The sequence below is a fragment of the Salvelinus fontinalis genome, chromosome 36 (assembly GCF_029448725.1).
Source record: "Salvelinus fontinalis isolate EN_2023a chromosome 36, ASM2944872v1, whole genome shotgun sequence".
In the NCBI taxonomy this organism is placed as follows: domain Eukaryota; kingdom Metazoa; phylum Chordata; class Actinopteri; order Salmoniformes; family Salmonidae; genus Salvelinus; species Salvelinus fontinalis.
In genome coordinates, this window is record NC_074700.1 from 31897993 (window position 1) to 31922086 (window position 24094).

Here is a 24094-nt window from a genome sequence, read left to right on the forward strand (position 1 = left end):
TGTGTCTGTTGAAGTTATTTGGCCAGCTACTAGTTCAACGGGACGCGGATGTTCCGATAGTCTGTTGTTCGCTGCCATGGCCGAACTACGAAGAGTTCAACTGACTACTCTGTCCGGTAATGTCCCCCTGCAGTCAGCCGTGGTGGTTAAGCCAGCGTTACCCCCTAAAGAGGCGGTCACCGTTACGCCAGTAGCTGCGTCGACCTCATCTTCCTGGGGAAGTCCAACCAAACAACCTGTAGCCACATCCAACTCGCCTTCTCAGGGTAGTTCAACCAAACTGGTTAAGACCGAACGCTTTGTCCTGACGCTGTTTGAACCAGACCAGCATAGGTGTCCTGAGTTCTACTACCCAGAACTTGTTTACAAAAAGGTGAGAAAGAAAGACGCTCCGTTCCGATAGAATTGGTGTGATTGATCAATAGATTTAGACTGATCAATTATGAATGTTAAATCAACTAGGAAACTAGCCAACTGTATTATCCTAAATACGTTTCATTGACGCAACTAATAAAGTCACTATTTTCCAGAAGAGCGTTTCAGACAAAGATGTACCAAACACAATTGAGCAGGAGAACAGAGAGAAGGATGAACTTGGAGCTATCGCCAGGAGATTCGAGGATAAATATGTTAGTGGAGTTGAATATTATTATTTGGTATTACAAGCGTAATATTATGGCCAGGCACCACCGGCTATAATTACATTTTACATACATAATGACTTTTTTTCGTCCTATAAGGTGTGCCCCCTCAAAGTTGATATATATTTTCGTTTATCATACAACTGAAATCAAAATTTCATGAATTGTAACCACTTTAATGGATATCCATAATTTCTAAGCTCACTAGATGGAATCACACCACTTTAAAAGCCCTTTTAATCGAGAATGTTACAAACTGGACTATATATAGTAACTGACTGAAGAGATGGGGATTGGGTCTAAATTCAGTGTCCTTGTCTTTAGTCACTCTATGCACATGCCAACACATTTCTCAGCCTTTGAAGCATTCAGCAAATGTTGTGTTTATCATTTGACATATTTTCCGGACGTATACATAGGGAATTGTTTTTATGGTAAATGTTTATTTTCAATTATGTTTTCGTCAAAAGTTTTTTTTTTTTTTGTTTAAAGTACCTTTATTATTTAACACATAGAAAGATTTAAATAATATTTTCAACACTGTTACGTTTTTAAGTCCGGTTGTGGAATTTCTTAACAAAATGAAACTAAAAGCTTTAGGCTGATTTGATCCAGTGTACAATTTTTATTTGCCTGATAATTAAATATGCACATATTTGCATATTTAATTATCACCTAATCTGCGTACTTAAATACAATATTTCAGAAAAAATGCTACAAAGAAAAGTATATTTGTTCATCTAAATTGGTAAAAGTGTATTGTGATATGATAGAAATATGTATTTATTAGTGTGGTGCCTGGCCTTAAGACTGTTTAAATATTGGTTGTGTACCAAATGCCACCCTATTCCCTGTATAGTGCACTACTTTTGATCAGAGCACTATGCCACCCTATTCCCTATATAGTGCACTACTTTTGACCAGAGCCCTAGGGCTCCCTATTCCCTATATAGTGCACTACATTATACCAGAACTTTAGGGATTAGGGTGCCATTTTGGATGCAGACAATGTCATTGTTTTAATGCAGACAATGTCATTGTTTTAATGCAGACAATGTCATTGTTTTAATGCAGACAATGTCATTGTTTTAATGCAGACAATGTCATTGTTTTAATGCAGACAATGTCATTGTTTTAATGCAGACAATGTCATTGTTTTAATGCAGACAATGTCATTGTTTTAATGCAGACAATGTCATTGTTTTAATGCAGACAATGTCATTGTTTTAATGCAGACAATGTCATTGTTTTAATGCAGACAATGTCATTGTTTTAATGCAGACAATGTCATTGTTTTAATGCAGACAATGTCATTGTTTTAATGCAGACAATGTCATTGTTTTAATGCAGACAATGTCATTGTTTTAATGCAGACAATGTCATTGTTTTAATGCAGACAATGTCATTGTTTTAATGCAGACAATGTCATTGTTTTAATGCAGACAATGTCATTGTTTTAATGCCTTATTGCCTTGATGAACACCCCCTGTCTGTCTCTCTCTCTCGTGCTCTTTTGCTCGCTTGTTCTTTCTCTCTCCAGGGATGTGGGAACAAACGTAAGAAGGATCGTATTCAGGATCTAGTGGATATAGGCTATGGTTATGACAACGAAGACTCTTTCATCGACAACTCCGAGGCAGTAGGTTCAGTTTACCATGTTTATTCTGCTTCAGTTTAGAGGTCGACCGATTATGATTTTAACGGCGATACCGATTATTGGAGGACCAAAAAAGCCGATATTTGTAATGACAATTACAACAATACTGAATGAACACTTATTTTAACTTAATACATCAATAAAATCAATTTAGCCTCATAAATAATGAAACATGTTCAATTTGGTTTAAATAATGCAAAAACAAAGTGTTGGAGAAGAAAGTAAAAGTGCAATATGTGCCATGTAAGAAAGCTAAGGTTTAAGTTCCTTGCTCGGAACATGAGAACATATGAAAGCTGGTGGTTCCTTTTAACATGAGACTTCAATATTCCCAGGTCAGAAGTTTTAGGTTGTAGTTATTATAGGAATTATAGGACTATTTCTCTCTATACGATTTGTATTTCATATACCTTTGACTATTGGATCTTCTTATAGGCACTTTATTATTGCCAGGGGAACAGTATAGCTTCCGTCCCTCTCCTCGCTCCTACCTGGGCTCGAACCAGGAACACATCGACAACAGCCACCCTCGAAGCAGTGTTACCCATGCAGAGCAAGGGGAACAACTACTCCAAGCGAGTGACGTCAGAGCGAGTGACGTTTGAAACGCTATTAGCGCGCACCCCGCTAACTAGCTAGCCATTTCACATCGGTTACACCAGCCTAATCTCGGGAGTTGATAGGCTTGAAGTCATAAACAGCGCAATGCTTGAAGCACAGCGGAGAGCTGCTGGCAAAACGCAGTAAAGTGCTGTTTGAATGAATGTTTACGGGCCTGCTGCTGCCTACCACTGCTCAGTCAGACTGCTCTATCAAATCATAGACTTAGTTATAACATAACACACAGAAATACGAGCCTTAGGTCATTAATATGGTCAAATCCGGAAACTATCATCTCGAAAACAAAGTTTATTCTTTCAGTGAAATACAGAACCGTTCCGTATTTTATTTAACTGGTGGCATCCATAAGTCTAAATATTCCTGTTACATTGCACAACCTTCAATGTTATGTCATAATTACGTAGAATTCTGGCAAATGAGTTCGCAATGAGCCAGGCGGCCCAAACTGTTGCATATACCCTGACTCTGCTTGACCTGAACGCAAGAGAAGTGACACAATTTCACCTGGTTAATATTGCCTGCTAACCTGGATTTCTTTAACCTAAATATACAGGTTTAAAAATATATACTTCTGTGTATTGATTTTAAGAAAGGCATTGATGTTTATGGTTAGGTACACGTTGGAGCAACGACAGTCCTTTTTCGCGAATGCGCACTGCATCGATTATTTGCAACGCAGGACACGCTTGATAAACTAGTAATATCATTAACCATGTGTAGTTATAACTAGTGATTATGAGTGATTGTTTTTATAAGATACGTTTAATGCTAACTAGCAACTTACCTTGGCTTCTTACTGCATTCGTAACAGGCAGGCTCCTCGTGGAGTGCAAATGTAAAGCAGGTGGTTAGAGCGTTGGACTAGTTAACCGTAAGGTTGCAAGATTGAATCCCTGAGCTGACAAGGTATAAATCTGTTCTGCCCCTGAACGAGGCAGTTAACCCACCGTTCTTAGGCCGTCATTGAAAATAAGAATGTTTTCTTAACTGACTTGCCTAGTTAAATAAAGGTGTAAAATTGATTATGAAAACTTGAAATCCGGCCATTCCGATTAATCGGTCGACCTCTAGTTCGGTGGACCGTGTCTCCTCTGGTTCGGTGGACCGTGTCTCCTCTGGTTCGGTGGACCGTGTCTCCTCTGGTTCGGTGGACCGTGTCTCCTCTGGTTCGGTGGACCGTGTCTCCTCTGGTTCGGTGGACCGTGTCTCCTCTGGTTCGGTGGACCGTGTCTCCTCTGGTTCGGTGGACCGTGTCTCCTCTGGTTCGGTGGACCGTGTCTCCTCTGGTTCGGTGGACCGTGTCTCCTCTGGTTCGGTGGACCGTGTCTCCTCTGGTTCGGTGGACCGTGTCTCCTCTGGTTCGGTGGACCGTGTCTCCTCTGGTTCGGTGGACCGTGTCTCCTCTGGTTCGGTGGACCGTGTCTCCTCTGGTTCGGTGGACCGTGTCTCCTCTGGTTCGGTGGACCGTGTCTCCTCTGGTTCGGTGGACCGTGTCTCCTCTGGTTCGGTGGACCGTGTCTCCTCTGGTTCGGTGGACCGTGTCTCCTCTGGTTCGGTGGACCGTGTCTCCTCTGGTTCGGTGGACCGTGTCTCCTCTGGTTCGGTGGACCGTGTCTCCTCTGGTTCGGTGGACCGTGTCTCCTCTGGTTCGGTGGACCGTGTCTCCTCTGGTTCGGTGGACCGTGTCTCCTCTGGTTCGGTGGACCGTGTCTCCTCTGGTTCGGGGGACCGTGTCTCCTCTGGTTCGGGGGACCGTGTCTCCTCTGGTTCGGGGGACCGTGTCTCCTCTGTGTGCAGGTGGTGCTTCCTTGTTATAGTTGCCTGGATACTTAGCTCTCAATATTGTATAAATATTGTTTATAATTTTAAAGTACACACGTTACCAATTGAGTCGTATTGTAATATCACCCCCTCCTGCCCTCTCTGCAGTATGATGAGTTGGTCCCAGCCTCTGAGCACCAAGCTGGTCTGTTTAGTATAGTACTGTAGTATAGTACTGTATTATACTGTAACATCTCCCCCTCCTGTCCTCTGAGCACTAAGCTGGTCTGTTTAGTCTAGTACTGTAGTCTAGTACTGTAGTCTAGTACTGTAGTCTAGTACTGTAGTTGTCGTGGAAAATCATCTCAGAAATATAACGCTTTATCAGAACTTGTAAATTCAATCATGCTCTTTATTACAATTGTACAGCCATCTGGAATGTCCGCGGAACCCCCACCGCGGAACCCCCCCCTCAGAAGTCCAGTCCTTTATATTTATACCCACATAGTATTGTCCGTCCCCTATGACGTCATTCCCCACCATCTGCCTTCAATCAGTTTATAATGGTGGCCGGACCCTCCCTTTACCACTAAATCAATGCACTCTTTGTGCCCCCCCCCCCTCTCTAGGGCATCCAATTGCTTATAGGCGTCTATGTGTCTGGTCAGTTTCACTCAAATGGAATCAGCAGACTATGTGTTTCTTGTTCATTAGTGTCCAGCCATCTCAGGCATATTTCTCTGGTATGTATGCTTTTCTAGTGGAATGAGTAGACTATATTTCTAGTGGGTCTAAGTGCCCTAAACACATATTTCTCTGACATGTGTATCTCTTTAAAGAATCAGCAGACTGTGTGTCTAGTGTCCAATTTCTTTAAGCGCCTATCTGTCTGACAGCATAATGGAGAATCTACAAGGGTCAGAGGGTCAGAACGTCCCTTAGTAGATTTCCATTACCACGGTCTCATGATCTATGTTACCATGTGGTTTGTTACTTTAATGTTCAGCTATCTTTAATATTTATATGTTATCCATGTATTTTATGTTACTACTACATCATCTGCTAATCTTTGGTTTCCTGTATTTACCAGAATGGCAAACACACTCACATCTGCCTTCTTATACTATTTACCTATCTATTGTTTAATAGTGTGATATCTACCTACATATGTCACTTACTCCTACATAATCCCTCCTCTTGAGGGTAAATAACCTCAAAAACCATATTAAAAATGACATATAGAGAGTAGATATCAATACCAACAATTGACTAAAACATTATCAAAATAAAGCTTACAAATCACTTGTACCAAACATCTCCAATACATAAACACAGACAGGAAGAAAAGATCCAATTGAAACATAATATTCTTACAAAACCCAACTAGACCAAACATCTCCAATTAATAACATAAAATAGGAATGAAAGATCTAGTTAAAATAAAAAATACTAATAATCAACCATTATATTTTGATGAAGCAATGAGCATGTAGTATGAATCCCTGCCTGAGGTTACAAAGAACACAAAGCATTAGGCAAAATAGATATGCTAAAACCCCTTTACATAAGACCACAGTCCTCATCCTTACATATAAGACAATCTCTTCTTTGACACTTTGACAGAAAAAAGGTTCTAGGTGATGATAATGACCATCCTCATGAATTTTTGTACACCACTTGAAATTGTGACGCAAATTACACTTTTTGTGGACATGTATGAGTAAATATTAATCTGAACTGGGTAATTTAACATATACATGGAAACCATGACACGCATGACCACCCCTCTCTCCTTACAGACATCTGTTTAACTGTTGTCTAAACCACAATTGACTTTAGCAGGGGTATAACACAACAAAATACAATACCCAGAGCCAATAACCCTCCTCCCAAAATGATGGCCATCCTAGCAAACATGGCTCCCCACTTTCCTAACACTAGGTCCAACCAATCCCAAACATGAGAGTCCAAACCAGAATTAGCCTTTACTTCTGCTCATAATCCTTTGAGTTTGGCCATAGCATTATTGGGAATAAAGGTGCAACAGTCATCCCCAAACATGACACAAACTCCACCCTTCTCCACTAAGAGCCAATTAAGTATAGTTAATGAATCCCTGTTGGTTATAGCATATATAATTAATCCACTCTAAGTTCTTATTTGGTGTTATCCACAAAAATATAGATTCAAATCCTGATTTAACCTCATCTCTGGCCTTGAAATCCCTAGGTAGACCTCTAAGCAGTCCAATTGCATTAAGGTATACCTCAGGATCCTTATCATAAACCACTTTAACTCTAGGTTTAACATAGTCATCATGGAGTGATTCAATAATAGTAACCTATTTAATTGCTCTAACTAAGGCACAAGGACCAATCCATCCATCAGACAATACATTCAACAGTTAGTGTTTTCCACACATCCATAAACTATCAGCAATAACTCTGTCTTGATTTTTCAACATAGTAAGAGATGGCGTAACCTGAGTTATGTAACTACACAACCCTTTTCTATTCATAATCAACCCTTTATCATTACTTTTACAAACTCCCACATTCTCCAACACCCAAATAGTATCACTTCTACAGTGGTGTTTCCTACATCAATTCCTTCGGTGTGATGTCTGTAAAAACATTCATATTTTAATTTAACCACGGTACCTCTATCTAATTAAGGTACATTTAATTCAGTTCTAATGTTATAGGCAGCACAATCATTGTCTCCCAGCATGGTCTCATTCAACATAATTTTTCCCCTAGTCCTTACCCAGAGCAATCCTACATTTTATGTCACACAAGGGAATAGAATACTTTCTATTGGTACAATAGTCATTTTTCCCAACTTACACAGTTTTTACATGATGCTGGTTCAGAGACTATTAAAAGATCAGACAAAGGTGATTTTCTTCACAAAATACAATTATCCATTCTGTGTCTGTTTGCCATATACTTAGCCCATTCGTATCACTCCTTCTTCACTACTTCTTCTCATGTGGTGTCCTTGAGTGGTTCTGATTCTGATATATCTAATTCTGTTGCTTTTTCAATGTTCTTATCTTGAAGTAGATCATTAGAGTTTATCAGAAAGTTCCAATTGTCAGTAAAAAACTCTCCTGACTCAGATGTCTCAGGTTGCTTTGTGGCACGGTGGTCTGCTTGGTAAGGGCAGTCGATGTCATCTAGTGATAGCTACTGTGGTCGTCACAGCAGCCGCCACCCTTGTTGTTGTCACAGGTTCTTCCTGTTCATGTGCAGGGGTAGAATCAACCTTAATGACAGTGGTGCTACTCCCTTCGGTCACTGTTGTTCTTGTTATTTCAACTATTAATTCTTCACCTTCAACTGGTTCAATCTGATTCATGATGAGCACCCTCTCGTCTTTTTCTTTGATTAATGTCAGGTCACATCCTTTCGGATCCCAAATGACTTGTCCCTTTGTTTGGTGATATGTCCATCCACAGAGTGCAATCTCCGATAAGGGTTTGATCCTTATGATTGAGAAACTTCAGTTCTCCTACTTCTGTTATAAATTGAGGTGGAACATAGATTCTAACCTTGTCAGTCTTTTTGGATTGTTTGGCTGATTCCATTCTTCTCTTCCTGCTCCCACAATACATCTTGATTGTGCATTAGTCTGTTGTTTCTATACTAGCATTCACTGTTACTTCTGTTATGTCAATGTCATTATTCTTTTGTTGTTCTAACATCAATTGTCTGTAAAGGAGGCCATTCAAAAGTTTAAAAGTCAATTGTGGGTAATCCCCATTTTCTTCAGCTTGCCGGACTTTTCCTCCTCTTTCTTCACCTGAGGCTCCCTCCTCAGGCCGGACTTAGCTTCCATCTGGAAGGCTTTCAATTTTAGGAAAGAAACGTTCTTATTCTGTTCCTTGTGAGGCCTCTTCTCCTCTTCTGGGTGCATTAGTCGGTGCACGTGTCATATTTTGGCTTTCACTTGATTTACTGTTTTCTTGGCTCCTCCCTTGCGTCTCAATCGTTTCCGCTGCTCCTGCTCCCTCCAGGCTCCCTCCTGGTGAATCAGCATCCTCTGTGTCCTCATCTCTATGTGGTTGTATCCTTCTCTCTGTTGGGACTCATGTGCAGTGGTTCAGATGGTACCACGTCTGGCTTCTTTTCACTTGGACGGCCGTTCTTGTTGCTTTGGCCACCTCATAGGGTCCATCTCTCCTCGGTTGATCCCACTTCCTCCGGATCCCTCCAACGTGGACTAGATCTCCTGGTATCACTGGGAGAGGTCCTTCTGGTCCCCTTGGATCATCAGACGCAGAATCTCTCATCCTGGTTCAGGTTTCTGCCTACTTTCTGTGAAGCATTCATACTTAGAGACTTATGGCCTCTGTTCTATGATTGCACCATACATCCTCTTACTTCCATCACTCATCACACAACAAACAGACATTCCAGCTGAAGCTGGCGAACCCCTCTCCTTCTGGTTTCCTAAACATAAGACTTGGAAAACAACAGACAAAACATAACAGCATTGACAATGTTATGTGTTATGCATAAATATATTCATGCAAACTGAAATCTGAGACCATGACAATTCCCACTCTCTCTTTACCTGACTCTATGCCTCCAGGATACTTTTCTGCTGGACTCCACAAAAATAAAAGCCCTAAAAAGCTTCCTCATGCTTCCACCCAGTCTTCCCCTTTCGGCCCCAGGTTCTGAGAGGTGTTCCCAAATCATGTCATTTTTACTTAGTTTCCCATCTACTCCATTTCAACTGATAATCATGTGCATAACCTACAATTAACATTCTCTCTTCTTGAATTAATTCAACACTGTATATGCTTTCATATCAATCCCTTTAACATGTTTGTTTAGAGTATAATATCCTATCATCCATTCTCTTTCACATGATGTATTAAAAATAAAACAAGTAGCCTCCAAACTCAACCCAGTATGTCTATAGTGGAATCTAGTCTCTCTCTCTTTCTCTCTCTGATTCCACATCCTCTGTCATGGTGTTTTCAAGCTCACCCATTATTCAGCTGGACCTTACTTCTCGTGAGACTTATGCACCCACCAAAGAGAGACAAGAAGAACTTTACCACTACAGTGTTGTAAGAAGTATACCACCAGCCTGGTGTATCTTGATGTACACTCAGTCTCCAGAATGCAGCCCAAGCCCTTCCATTTCTGGCTGTTTTTTCCTGAGGACATACACACTTACACATGGGTTATTTCCTGACAACATTAGCAAGATCACTAAATCTTAATTTTTAATAACAGCCCTATGTAACCATTCTGCCTCAAATACCTGGCCTCCTGCCACAGAAATATTCATAATGATAGTTAAATGATGGTCCCTACGGCAACTGCTGTAAAATAACATGTACTCAGTCAAGTGTCTTCCAGTTGGAAGAATATCCAATCCTCACAAAACTAAGTCATAAGTTTCTTAAACTTTTGCTCTAGTGTTCAAAATGCCACCACTTATTCTTTTTACCATATCTTTAGATATGTGAATTGTTCTATTTACTTTAGAATTTTCCCTATATTTTACACAGTCAGCTGTCTTTCCTTTTCTGTGAATTATCTCTATTATTATACATAGTTTCTACAAATAACACCCCTTCACTACCATTACCTTCATTTATGAGTCCCCTAACCCATAGCAGCCATTGTTTAATACATCCTTAAGTCAATTTATATATCATTTATATCAATCAGTCCCTCCTCAGGAACATATACACAACCTTATGTTCCTCAAAACAAAAAGAAATTGACCAAACGAGAAAAAGAGAAAAAAAAAAAAAAAATAATAATAATAATAATTTTTTTATAATAATTACACATTTGCAATAAATTTCCACTATTCGTAATGTAATTAAACCTGGAGAAAAACGTCCATCTGTTTCATTCTATGCCCCTGTTATTATTGGTCTCTTTCTTCTTCATTCTTGGGTATCATCGCACAACATACTATATTTTTATTCAATTAAACATTAGATTTTATCATTCCAATTCCAATGACATTATAAAACAAAAAATAAAAAACCTTTAATCTAATATTCTGTAAGTTTTGTCAACCACCTTGTCTCAGGATTAGTTTCCAGAGCTTCCCTAGGCCTATTAAATTTAAACAGTTCTATATCTAAATAACTAAACAGTTATTTCTTAAATACATTTTCCAACCCAATATTCAGGATAACAGTCCTTAGTGTTTACTTTAACTCAAATTTGACCTTATCTATTCAATACACAACATCCCTTTAATAATGAACATTTATACTAAACACTTTAAATACCAGTATTATCTATTTTCCAATAGCCCTTTTGTCTCAGTTTCTCTCATGAATGGCCTGATAATAAAAAATCAGTACCCCAATAACTTTAAGTCATTATTCTCCCAACAAATATAATGTCATTTCAGCATGTCTTTTTTAGATACAGTTCACAGGTCATCAGACACAGTTGTCCCTCACTGTTCAGTCGGTTAGGGTGGGTTTGATCTCCACACCCACTTGTGGTAATATTCTCTCCCATGCCTTAAAGCATTCTGACGTCACCTTCTTATGATAACTCCCTTATTCCACCAGTGTTCTCTCAGATGAATTACAGATGATGTATTTATCAACAAAAACCCTCACAAACCCACACTCCAATAAACCCGTTGGAATAACTTTCAACACTTTTTATATGCATAATGAACAAAACACATTTGTGTATTTCCCCAAAGACCATAACCCCAAGGAACTGATAGTTTTACCCATGAACCCATGTTATATCAAAAATAAAAATTAAAATAAACCTATTCGAATAACTTATTCAATTTAAGGGTACAACTCTTCATAATTTTCCCAGAGACATAATAGATTTTCAAAGTAATTATACAGTTTGAATAGAGTCTGGTGTCTTAAACATTTTATAAGTAAATCCCACCTGTTCCAACAATTTCTAGTAAAAGGTGATCAGTCTTTCACAGGAAATTCCTAGGATTCAGGGCATTTTGACACCATTAATATGTTTCCACTCCCCCTTTCTTTAGGAGCAACTTAAATACATTTTTCAAAAACATGTTCATCCTTTTGCATACCCAATTTGAAACTGAATTGGAAAAAACCCTTCCAATATATCTACTAATGCATATTCATTCCCAGTACATGGTGTACTCACTAGTGAACCATAAGCTAATAATAGCAAACGAACTGGACTCACTCATCCAGAACTCCATGTTTTAGCCTTATCCAGATATTTTTATTTTTAAAGCGGCTGACTTTAATTACTGTGGAAAGCAGTTAATTAGTCTCCAATGACATTGTTGACCAGAGAAGATTGAAAACCCTTTTTTTCCCTTATTCTTTCTGGAAAAGAAAGTGTACATATCGTTAATATTCACAATGTTACCTTTTAGTCAGCAAACCAATAATTTTACTTATCCATAGATTTTATTCTAAAGCGTCTTTAACAGTTCCAGAGAATTGTGGTATATAATGTCTAACAATTAATATTCCATCGTTACTTTACTAGATGTCAAGTCAAACGTGATCTAATACTTCTTCTTGACCACATATAAACTGCAATCTCTATGAAACACTCATTGTTCCCTCAGAGACTACACACCGCCAAGTAAAAATTCCATTCTCACTAACCTCAAACCAATTAGTTGTCTGTTATTTTGACAAGGATATAAACTCTTGTATAACGGCATTTCCTGCTACCGCACTAAGTTCTAATGTCACATTACACTAATTTTCCCATAACCAATATACCTATATCCAGAACAGAGAGCTATTTTCTTATTGGTTCTTAGATCTTGTCAATAGTTCTGCCAATCACCCGCACGTCTGCGAGGATTAGAGGAACCACACACACAACCCCATCGCAATGTATTTTCTGATGATAGAATGTTGACATCAGAACGCCTGCAAATCGAGCTTCACATTTTGGTCCCATGTGACTGTTTAATTCCCTTGTCCTATTTATCCTGTTCATCAGGTAATAGTGTCCTTCTCTCCCTATTCTATGGAAACAGTCATTTCGTTGTCATGCCACTAATTATTTATTTATTTTTTCTAAATACTCCCATGTATTATACACCTTTTATTTACTATTTTTCCAAGGTAGAGCGAATCCCCTTTCCAATTAAAAATGCATTTGTCCCATCACTTAATTTCTCTTCTCAAACCAAGCTCTATATAGTACAGACATTATTTCTGAATACTACAGATGACTTAATGTCTTATTCTAATACAATACTTCAAATATCACTGTGTTTTTCCCATTACAGATATTATTATTTATTCATTTTATAATTCTAATCAATTTTATGATTACATTTACATTACATTTAAGTCATTTAGCAAATGCTCTTATCCAGAGCGACTTACAAATTGGAAAGTTCATACATATTCATCCTGGTCCCCCATGGGAATTTAACCCTCAACCCTGGTGTTGCAAGCACCATGCTCTACCAACTGAGTCACACCAGTCCACTGCCCGCTCCGTTAAGATCTCTATCTAACGTCTTACTTTTACCTTTATTAAATTTATTTTGTCTATACTTTCTTACCTCTTATCTATATTCTTATTATTTCATTGTCTTTTATCCCATTTTACTGTTTAATTCCCGATTCACGGTTTTAGTGAAACAAACCTCTCATATTCTGGTCTCTGTCCTTCAGGCTATTTTTAGACCGCAGTCTCTGTGGGTACAGAGTGATCGACGGCCTCTTTTTTCCTCTTCCTTTGTTACACCGTTCGTGAATCCTTAATCTGTCCTGAATTTCACTATTTATCACTATTTATCTTAACTAACCTAAATTCGTTTTTAACTTTATAGTACAATTTCAATTTATCGACGATTCTACTTTCTGTCTTGTTACACACTATTTGGTTTAATCCTCTTTTATTATCTTTATGGTTATTTATTTTAACACCTTTTTTAGTATTCTACTATGGTCGCTTATTACTTTATCACATCAGTGTTTTTATCCTTGATTATAACTTATTTTACTTCGATGTTCCTTAATTTCATTCCATCTGCCTAATAGCAGTTAACTGCACTCTCCTTCTCAAATTACACTCAGTTAACTATCAGAGAGGCTTGCGCATGCCTCTTCCTACCAGCAGTTGGTCACAGACACACACACACACACACAACCCAACCTGTCCTTTCTTTCTTCCTAATGTTCTATCTCTACACAGATCTACTCATTTCTTACAACATTATCATTCATCCTTTGTTTTTACCTCAAAACAACTCAGTTCTTTCTTTATTGACTTAATCCCTTTGTTCAACATAAGCCTAGGCTAATAGGATTTCTACGATATGACGAGAGACTACTGTCTAATCGGATCAGCTTGTCTTCATATCCTACCCAACCCCCAATACTGATCTTTTCTTCTTTTATTAGAGTAGTATTATGGCGTGACCTACTGAATTACAAAACCCTGTTAGCTAGACAGAGCGGTTTTTTATTCGCAGGATTTCTTTTGCATTTGAACGCCGCACAATCGGGCAAACGTCCTAAATATTCATCCGTACAGTCCTCCTTTCAGAGCGTTAACCATGAAATATTTATTTAACTACTGATTTATGTTTCGACCGTATAAACTACTTTTGCAGTTGAACGCCGCACAATCGGGCAAACGTTTTTCCTACAACCTAATATTTATAAGCTACTTTTGCAGTTGAACGCCGCACAATCGGGCTAACGTTTTCCTACAACCTAATATTTATAAGCTACTTTTGCAGTTGAACGCCGCACAATCGGGCTAACGTTTTCCTACAACCTAATATTTATAAGCTACTTTTGCAGTTGAACGCCGCACAATCGGGCTAACGTTTTTCCTGCCTTCTAAATATTCATCCGTTCAGTCCCCCGTTCTGGGGCGGTATCCATGAAGTATTTATTTACTAAATATCCACCCAATCAGACCTCTTTAAAAATGTTCCTTTTTTAACGAGCGGTATCGTGGCTTTCTAACTACTTATTCATGCAGTTCTCTGTTATCTTTAGAGCCGTTATTCATAAGTAACCTGTCCAAGCATTCCTTCTACTAATTTTATTGAAGAGGTATCACAGGATTTTATACCTACATTATCTGTTTTTACCGTATGGGCTGTCCCACATTATAGCCAGCCATCTCAGCCAGATGGCACAAACAAGCACATCATTTAAGCTACACATTCGAACGGTCTAATCAGAACGAGCGCATGCTCCACTAAACACCCAACACAAGCAAAGTTCACATCGCCTATTCACTCATTCTCTATACATGCACATGCATTTATATTTAATACAATTCCCCAAATTACACATACATGCAAATTCATTGAATTTAAAAGTTCTTTTGTATTTACTGGTTTCATTTTAGGAAATTTGAAAGAGAGACTTACGTGGCGCTCCTCTCGCTGAGACAGTATCTCTGAAGCAATCTTACACAAACATTTCAACCATTGTAAGAACTTGCTTACCGTCTAGTTGGGCGGCCACCCTTGTTTGTTAGATTGTCCAAAGAACCCATCATCAGCCAAGAACGTCCCAGTCCCTATCAGCTCCTGGCAAGCTCGCCAAAATATGTCGTGGAAAATCATCTCAGAAATATAACGCTTTATCAGAACTTGTAAATTCAATCATGCTCTTTATTACAATTGTACAGCCATCTGGAATGTCCGCGGAACCCCCACCGCGGAACCCCCCCCTCAGAAGTCCAGTCCTTTATATTTATACCCACATAGTATTGTCCGTCCCCTATGACGTCATTCCCCACCATCTGCCTTCAATCAGTTTATAATGGTGGCCGGACCCTCCCTTTACCACTAAATCAATGCACTCTTTGTGCCCCCCCCCCCTCTCTAGGGCATCCAATTGCTTATAGGCGTCTATGTGTCTGGTCAGTTTCACTCAAATGGAATCAGCAGACTATGTGTTTCTTGTTCATTAGTGTCCAGCCATCTCAGGCATATTTCTCTGGTATGTATGCTTTTCTAGTGGAATGAGTAGACTATATTTCTAGTGGGTCTAAGTGCCCTAAACACATATTTCTCTGACATGTGTATCTCTTTAAAGAATCAGCAGACTGTGTGTCTAGTGTCCAATTTCTTTAAGCGCCTATCTGTCTGACAGCATAATGGAGAATCTACAAGGGTCAGAGGGTCAGAACGTCCCTTAGTAGATTTCCATTACCACGGTCTCATGATCTATGTTACCATGTGGTTTGTTACTTTAATGTTCAGCTATCTTTAATATTTATATGTTATCCATGTATTTTATGTTACTACTACATCATCTGCTAATCTTTGGTTTCCTGTATTTACCAGAATGGCAAACACACTCACATCTGCCTTCTTATACTATTTACCTATCTATTGTTTAATAGTGTGATATCTACCTACATATGTCACTTACTCCTACATAATCTAGTACTGTAGTCTAGTACTGTATTATACTGTAATATCACCCCCTCCTGTCCTCTGAGCACCAAGCTGGTCTGTTCAGTATAGTACTGTAGTCTAGTACTGTAGTCTAGTACTGTAGTCTAGTACTGTAGTCTAGTACTGTAGTATCCTCCCCTCCTGTCCGCTGAGCACTAAGCTGGTCTGTTTAGTATAGTACTGTAGTATAGTACTTTAGTATAGTACTGTAGTATAGTACTGTAGTATACTGTAATATCGCCCCCTCCTGTCCTCTGAGCACTAAGCTGGTCTGTTTAGTATAGTACTGTAGTATAGTACCATATTATACTGTTTAACCCCCTCCTGTCCTCTCTGCAGTATGATGAGTTGGTCCCAGCCTCTCTGAACACCAAGCTGGGAGGGTTCTATGTTAACTCTGGACCGCTCCAGTTCCGCCAGGCCTCTGATACGGAGACAGACGACGACTTCATGACCAAGAACCAACAACCCAAGCCCTCGAAAGTAATTAAAACTCTATGGCTGCGTCCCGTTCCAAATAGCACCCTATTCCGTCTATAGTGTACTACTATTGGCCAGAGTGGTCTCTGAATAGGGTGCTATTTGGGATGCGGATAATATGTATGATCATAACTGGATTGCGTTTGTGAATAGAAAATGTTCCAGGTCAGACATCATTCTTTGTTTTGTTCCAGAAACGCAGGAAGGAAGAGGGAAAAGTGAAGAGGACATACCTTGGACATGTGGCAACTGAAAACCCCACACTGTCAAACACTGGGTGAGAGACTGACTCATGATCAGTTGATTGACAACTATAGATCATAGATAGTCCATTTATGCTCTCCCTCTCTCTGTGCTCCGTCTCTCTGTGCTCCGTCTCTCTGTGCTCCGTCTCTCTGTGCTCCGTCTCTCTGTGCTCCGTCTCTCTGTGCTCCGTCTCTCTGTGCTCCCTCTCTCTGTGCTCCCTCTCTCTGTGCTCCCTCTCTCTGTGCTCCCTCTCTCTGTGCTCCCTCTCTCTGTGCTCCCTCTCTCTGTGCTCCCTCTCTCTGTGCTCCCTCTCTCTGTGCTCCCTCTCTCTGTGCTCCCTCTCTCTGTGCTCCCTCTCTCTGTGCTCCCTCTCTCTGTGCTCCCTCTCTCTGTGCTCCCTCTGTGCTCCCTCTCTCTGTGCTCCCTCTCTCTGTGCTCTTTCTTCCCCAGTGTTCTACCTGACAAGAACATGTGGGAGGAGAAACCGAAGAAGAAGAAGAAGCCAGCTGGTCCTCTGAGTGTCACAGACATGTTGAGAAAGTTCCAGAAACAGAAAGACAAAGAGAAACTGAAAAGGGAGGGAGAGCAACAGAAGTTCGGTCTGGGGAAGACTACACTACCCACAACACCCTATGTTTCTGCAGACCCTGCTGGGGGCGGCGCAAACATGGCGGACCCTCTGCTCAGCTTGATAGGATCGACCAATGACAGGGCGTTTCTCCAGGCAGCCAGCACTGTGGACTTTGACCTCGATCTAGACACCCTATTGGACGCCTCCGCTGAGACGCTGGCCAATCAGGTAGTCGTCGCCATGACCTTAACCAATCAGGAGGTCAACGCCAAGACCTTGGCCTACAAGGAAGTGAACGGTTTGAAACTCTACCATACTTTATTTTTCATTTTCATTTATATTTGTTTTGTGTTGATAATGGTACATTTGAAGTCCAATAATTACAACATACTATATATATATATATACTGTTGTTCCAGGACTCTGTGTCGGTGCAGGGGGTGACCCCTCTGCTTCCACCCTGGAGAGCCACACACAGACCCCCATCGACCCTGTCCCTCAACCCCAGGACCAGATTGACCTTGTCCCTGAATCCATCTCCAAGCCCCAGGCCCCAAAACCATCTACACAGCAACAGCCAGTCTCTGGCCCACAGGTCCAGCCCCTGTCACAGCCCACTCCCCTGCCTGAAGGTCTGTCACCAGCCATGGAGAAGAGAGCTCAAGACCTGGCCCTGGTATGGTACCGGACACTGGGCTTTGCGTTATGCTGTGCCCTTATGTTGAGTGCCACATTGATTGATGTATTGGTTGATCTTGTTCAGGCTGCTAAGGGGTTGGAGGGAGAGTCAAAGGTCAAGTTCTTCACACCAGAGGTCAACACCATCCTGCTGGAGTAAGTCGTTTGGTTTCATGTTTAAACTACTATCAAAAACATTGTCTTATACAAGTCCCATAACAATGTTCAGCCTTACGAGTAATGGATGTGTGTGTGGTCCTCAGCATTGAGCTGCAGTGCAGAGATGTGAGTGGCCAGGTGCGTTCTAAGGTGTACACACACCTTGCCTCATTCCTCCCCTGCAGCAGAGACACACTGCTGAAACGGGTCAAGAAACTACTGCTGACACAGGTAACACAGGATGGCTCGTCCTCTGTGTTGTGTGTGTGTGTGTGTGTGTGTGTGTGTGTGTGTGCAGGCGCAAATCTTTGTCTGTGGTTTAGGAGGAGCCTCTCCAGAGGTTGAGGCAGGCAATCGACAAGGTGATGCCGGAGCAGATCTCCCGTTACCACGACGACTGCCAGGCCCATGCCCAGGCCAGGGCCGCTAAGTAAGTCACCATGGCAACTATCGTCAACACACAACATAATAAATCATAGTCCACTTATTAACGTGCAACTTGGAGTGATCTTGCTAACCCGTGTGGCTGGCTGCCGCGCTAACCCGTGTGGCTGGCTGCCGCGCTAACCCGTGTGGCTGGCTGCCGCGCTAACCCGTGTGGCTGGCTGACCGTTCCAGGATGGTGGAGGAGAGTAAAGAGCGAGAACAGAAGGAGAACACGGGGTCAGAAGAGGAGGGGGAGGAGAGGAGTGGCAAACGAGTGGTGGGCCCCAGGAAGAAATTCAGATGGAACCAAGAGATCAGGTTACTTTTTCATGTTTAAATGTTTACTCATCATTCTAGCAACACACACATACGTTTAAACACCTATGGTGACTATCCTATCTTGCCCGATAGGGAGTGCCTGTGCATTGTGGTTCGGGTGCGGATGGACAGATTCCAAGTGGAGAAAGGGAAAACTGAGACGCAGGGACCGGAGGAGTTCCTGAAAGCTTTCTTGGACACAGAGATCAAACCCCTCTGGCCTAAAGGCTGGATGCAGCCCAGGTACACACACGCACGCGCAAGCGCAACCTTCAAATATACCAGTTTACTTGTTCATGTGTCTTTTACTAGTGTTTTGGTTCTTCAGAGTGCTGCTAAAGGAGAGTAGAAGAGTCCACTGCCCCACTGCACCTCTACAGCAGTAAGTATCCTCCATAGAACTAGGAATTATAACTTTTTTCTCCATAAGATCTCTTTGGTAGCGTCCACAAACTCTTTATTAGCTCAACCAAGGTGTTGCTGCTGGGCTGGCGCTAAAGCCTGCACTCCCTATAGCTCTGCATGACTTTCTCTGACTGCATCACATAGATGCAAACTGTTTTTCTTTTTGTAAGGAGTGGAATAAGTAATGTTAGTGAAGGAAAACGTGTTCCCTCCCACAGAGTGAAGAGGAAGTTGAAGTCAGAGAAGAAACAGTCCTCTTTGGGCAGTGCTCCAACTCTTCCAGGGACCTCCGGTGGGCCTGTGGAGCCTCAGGTTTTCCTAGGAGTTCAACCCCAGAACGGATCACCTCTTCCGGGCTCAGGCGTATCCGTAGCCCCTCAGAATCTCGAAGACTCTCTGGACCAGGGTCGCATCCTCACACCCCCCTCTTTAGGGGTTGTGAAAGAGGAGCTAGCGGAGCTGAGGGGGGAGGAGAGTTGCGGGGCTGATTCTGGTTTCCCCATCGCTGTGTTGACCCGCTACGATTTAAAACCTGTGCCTGTCAGCACGTCAGCCAATACCAACACACATGCTCAGTCAACGACCACCGCGAACACACACTCCCAGTCTCCTCTGACCGTGCTACCTGACCAGGCGCTGGTGCAAGTCCACAGCCACAAAGACTACATTTCCCAGGGGAACCTAGCATTGACGCAGGACCTTTCACTCCAGAATGGCCACCCTCCTCCACCGCAGAAGAAGAAGAAGAAACGGGTAACCACATTATTCAAAGTTGACAGATGGGTAGAATGCATTATAATGTGTTTGTGATTAGAGTTGCAAAATTTGGGGAACTTTAAATAAATTCCCTGGTTTCCCCGAAATCCCGGTTCTAGGTTTCTAGAATCAGGAGAGAATAAGCAGAAAATCCGGCATTCTCCAACCAGGATTTATGGAAAACAAGGGAATTTTGCAACCCTACTTGTGATGCATAAAGCCGTTTGGTTTATTTGTTAGTTCCGGATACTGAAAGTCATAGGCTTTGTCCCAAATGGCAGCTTTTTCCCTATGAAGTGCACTACAAAGTGAATCGGGTGCCATAGTTTTGTTTGTTGTTTGCAGGTTTCTGAGGTGTCTGTGCTGAGCTTGCCTGCTCCAGAACACAAACCCACTCCTGGTCTTCCTGGAATCCCTCTACTCCATGCCCTGGGTTTCCCGCTCTCCGCCTTCGGACCAGGAACCATGGGAACGCTGACCCAGTCACAACATTCCAAAGACGCCCTGGTCACCGGCACCACCCCTGGAACGTTCCACCACGGACTCACGCACAGTAAGTGTGTGATGCATCTACGGTTGTATTTAGCATTCGAGGGGATTGGCCTGAGAAAATGCCCTGTCAATGTTCAACTGGACTTCACTTACTAGAGGCATTGTTGACTTAAAGGGATGCTCACTCACTTTCTGCATCCTTCCCTTATGAAAAAAGATTGCAGTCAGAGGGCTGCAGTCAGAGGGCTGCAGTCAGAGGGCTGCAGTCAGAGGGCTGCAGTCAGAGGGCTGCAGTCAGAGGGCTGCAGTCAGAGGGCTGCAGTCAGAGGGCTGCAGTCAGAGGGCTGCAGTCAGAGGGCTGCAGTCAGAGGGCTGCAGTCAGAGGGCTGCAGTCAGAGGGCTGCAGTCAGAGGGCTGCAGTCAGAGGGCTGCAGTCAGAGGGCTGCAGTCAGAGGGCTGCAGTCAGAGGGCTGCAGTCAGGGGGCTGCAGTCAGGGGGCTGCAGTCAGGGGGCTGCAGTCAGGGGGCTGCAGTCAGGGGGCTGCAGTCAGGGGGCTGCAGTCAGGGGGCTGCAGTCAGGGGGCTGCAGTCAGGGGGCTGCAGTCAGGGGGCTGCAGTCAGGGGGCTGCAGTCAGGGGGCTGCAGTCAGGGGGCTGCAGTCAGGGGGCTGCAGTCAGGGGGCTGCAGTCAGGGGGCTGCAGTCAGGGGGCTGCAGTCGCCTCTCCCTACGCCTCTCTCAGGAATATTACATGTTTTTACCTTTAGTCATCTCTTCTTCATTTTCTCCTCTACCTCAACACCAGGTAACTAACATGATACCTGATTGTTTTTATCATGATATTTCACATCAATAAATATATTGATTACCTGATCAGATGTATTGATCAGAGAAGTATTGATTTTTAGATGGCAGCCAGCTGGTGGGAGAGGGACCCAACGCTCAGAGAAAACTACAGTGATCCAATCCTCCGACAGTGAACATGTAGAATGGAAAAGAAAAAAAAAATAAAGTTTGGAAACTTGTGAAAAAGAATAATCAGGAAACTGTATGTAAAAGGCCTATTGAGCCTGGAATAATGATCTTGGAATGGGCACCTATAAGATATTGGAACTTCTGAGCCCCTGCTGATCAGATTTGATGGAACATTCCTCGTCAGCAATGGGATGGGGTGAAACTTTTAAATGGGTCACAGAGCTGCATGTTTATCACTGGCTAGCACAGTTGTGTTATGAGGAATGTTACACTTACTGATTTGAATGTGTTTTTGCCATATTAAGTATTATAGTTTGTATGGTTATTCAAATAATGTAACCACATTGGTAGCACGTTGTAATAAAGCATTTAAAATGAAATTAAATATTAGTATGTTTATTCATTGATTAATCAATACTCCCACATGTGTAAATGTTAGCTTGTATTCATATTTATAAACTACTTAAAGTATGTAATAATCATTTGTAAGATGTTTATAGGTCACATTAGCCTACATTAGCTCAACCGTCCTGCAGGGGACCCACCGATCCTGTAGAGGTTTTAACCTCAAGGATCTGCCCCTTTTTTCCCATTTTCGCCTAAAATGACATGCCCAAAGCGAACTACCCGAAGGAAGGATATGCATATCCTTGATACTATTTGAAAGGAAACGCTTTGAAATTTGTGGAAATGTGAAATGAATGTTGAAAAATATAACACAGATCTGGTGAAAGATGATACAAATAATTAATTTTGTTTTTTGTAAAGTCTTTGAAATGCAAGAGGCCATAATGTATTATTCCAGCGCAAGTGCAATTTAGAATTTGTCCACTAGATGGCAGGAGTGTAGGTGCAAAGTTTCACTGATCGAATGAACCATTGCATTACTGTTCAAAATGTTGTATCAAGACTGCCCAAATGTGCCTAATTGGTTAATTAAGTCTACGTTAATTGTTAGAACTTTCATGGGCGTATCCTTAAATCCGAGCGATTTCCCAAAACTAGTTGACGTTGCGCTTGAAACCACTGGTTAATGACTGCCTCAGACCACTGGGAGAAAGGCTTAGTAAATCAGATGTATTTTTTGCTCTTTCACACTATGCACAGATCTCAAGATGTTTGTCTAACTGTGACGGATAAGTTCAGAACGAATGTACCTGTAACCAGGTTTCAATCATACCTTTTTATTTGAGTAAAGTACATGTCTGTCGGATAAAAGAGTTCATGACCGGCCTGATGGAAACTGAACAGTTTCAGGTGAAATGTTCAAATGTCGTCAAAACAAATACGCTGGCCAAGGTGGGATCGGTCGGTCAAATGAATTATGCAAGAAAAGTGGGAACTTTTATGCACAAAACATATTGATATAATAGCCATATCGATCTGAACTTGGGAGTCACGCGATGACTTGTGGTCCTCACTACCGACTCGTCAGGAACCATGCAGTTCATTAAGCTACAGATGAAATAAATGATGAATGGTGATGAGTTTGATGCTCCTTTCCAATAAATATCCAGGATCTTGTTCTGGTGGCATTATTGATCATCTTGGCTGCCGTTTTGACAAAGATAAATTATTCCACTTTTGTCCGTAATCTAAAGTAGGCTTATACGTGAGCCCTAGCCTGAGCAAACGTGGCAATACTGGAGAGGGCATACTCTCTCTATATTAAGCTGTTAAAAATGCGGCGGAAACCATTTAAACTTAAAAAAATGTATTTGATACATGGGAATTTAACCGCAAAATGTATTTTTGTGAACTACGTCATCACGCACAGCCTTTTATTTTTTTTATCTGCAACAAATCAATTTGATGTAAACGTCTCTGGTGGGAAAATGTGCATATTTGGTTTTCTATGCAGATCTGAGAATGTTTGCGTTAATCTGTCACCATGGAAACCTAGCGAGTGACGACAAATACAAAAGTGTCCCATTTTTCTTTCCATAACAACCGAAGGATATAAAGAAAGCTTCAAATGAAAACCAAGATCACTTTATTAAAAGATAAATAGACTGTAGGCTACACAGACCTATATGTTCGAATCAGTGGAGGCTGCTGAGGGGAGAGAGCGGCTCATAATGGCTGGACTGGAGTAACTGGAATGGAATCATAAACATGGTTTCATGTTTGATACCATTCCTTTCACTCAATTCCAGCCATTATGAGCCGTCCTCCCCTCAGCAGCCTCCACTGATTCGAATGATATTGAAATCAATTTCCTGTCAATTCAGTTGTATTTATTTGTACGCGTCTTTTTGTCCTCCAATATATTACATGTGTAACCTGCTCAATGATGTGCCCGATCTTGACTTATTGCGTTATTATATTGTAAGCACTAGCATAAGCTTCCTCAATACTTGTAGCCATAGGTGATATCTCTGTAGTAACTGGTTGATTTGTCAGTATTGTGGAATAATTCTAATGTTAAGGTAAGATTGGAAAGGGAGAACGCTGATCCAAGAGCAGTGTTTCCCTCCTTTCGATCGTTGAGGCACACGGACTCTCTGC

General features: G+C 41.5%; 1 protein-coding gene across 1 annotated transcript; it reads left to right on the forward strand.

Moving 5' to 3' along the window:
- Positions 1-21946, forward strand: LOC129835608 (ubinuclein-1-like). Its single transcript, XM_055901314.1, has 16 exons — positions 1-373; positions 531-629; positions 2182-2280; positions 16423-16566; positions 16758-16840; positions 17260-17678; positions 17800-18056; positions 18144-18214; positions 18322-18448; positions 18541-18647; positions 18836-18961; positions 19055-19204; positions 19290-19343; positions 19585-20119; positions 20468-20675; positions 21520-21946. Exons 1-16 carry the CDS (start codon positions 77-79, stop codon positions 21570-21572), a joined length of 2829 nt encoding a protein of 942 aa, XP_055757289.1. The 5' UTR covers positions 1-76; the 3' UTR covers positions 21573-21946.
- The last annotated feature ends 2148 nt before the right edge of the window (positions 21947-24094 follow it).

Coding starts and splice junctions, on each gene's coding strand:
- LOC129835608 (XM_055901314.1), top strand. CDS start 77: ATGGCCGAACTACGAAGAGTTCAACTGACTACTCTGTCCGGTAATGTC. Junction 18,648..18,835: donor GCCCAGGCCAGGGCCGCTAA/GTAAGTCACCAT, acceptor TGACCGTTCCAG/GATGGTGGAGGAGAGTAAAG. Junction 19,205..19,289: donor AAAGGCTGGATGCAGCCCAG/GTACACACACGC, acceptor TTGGTTCTTCAG/AGTGCTGCTAAAGGAGAGTA.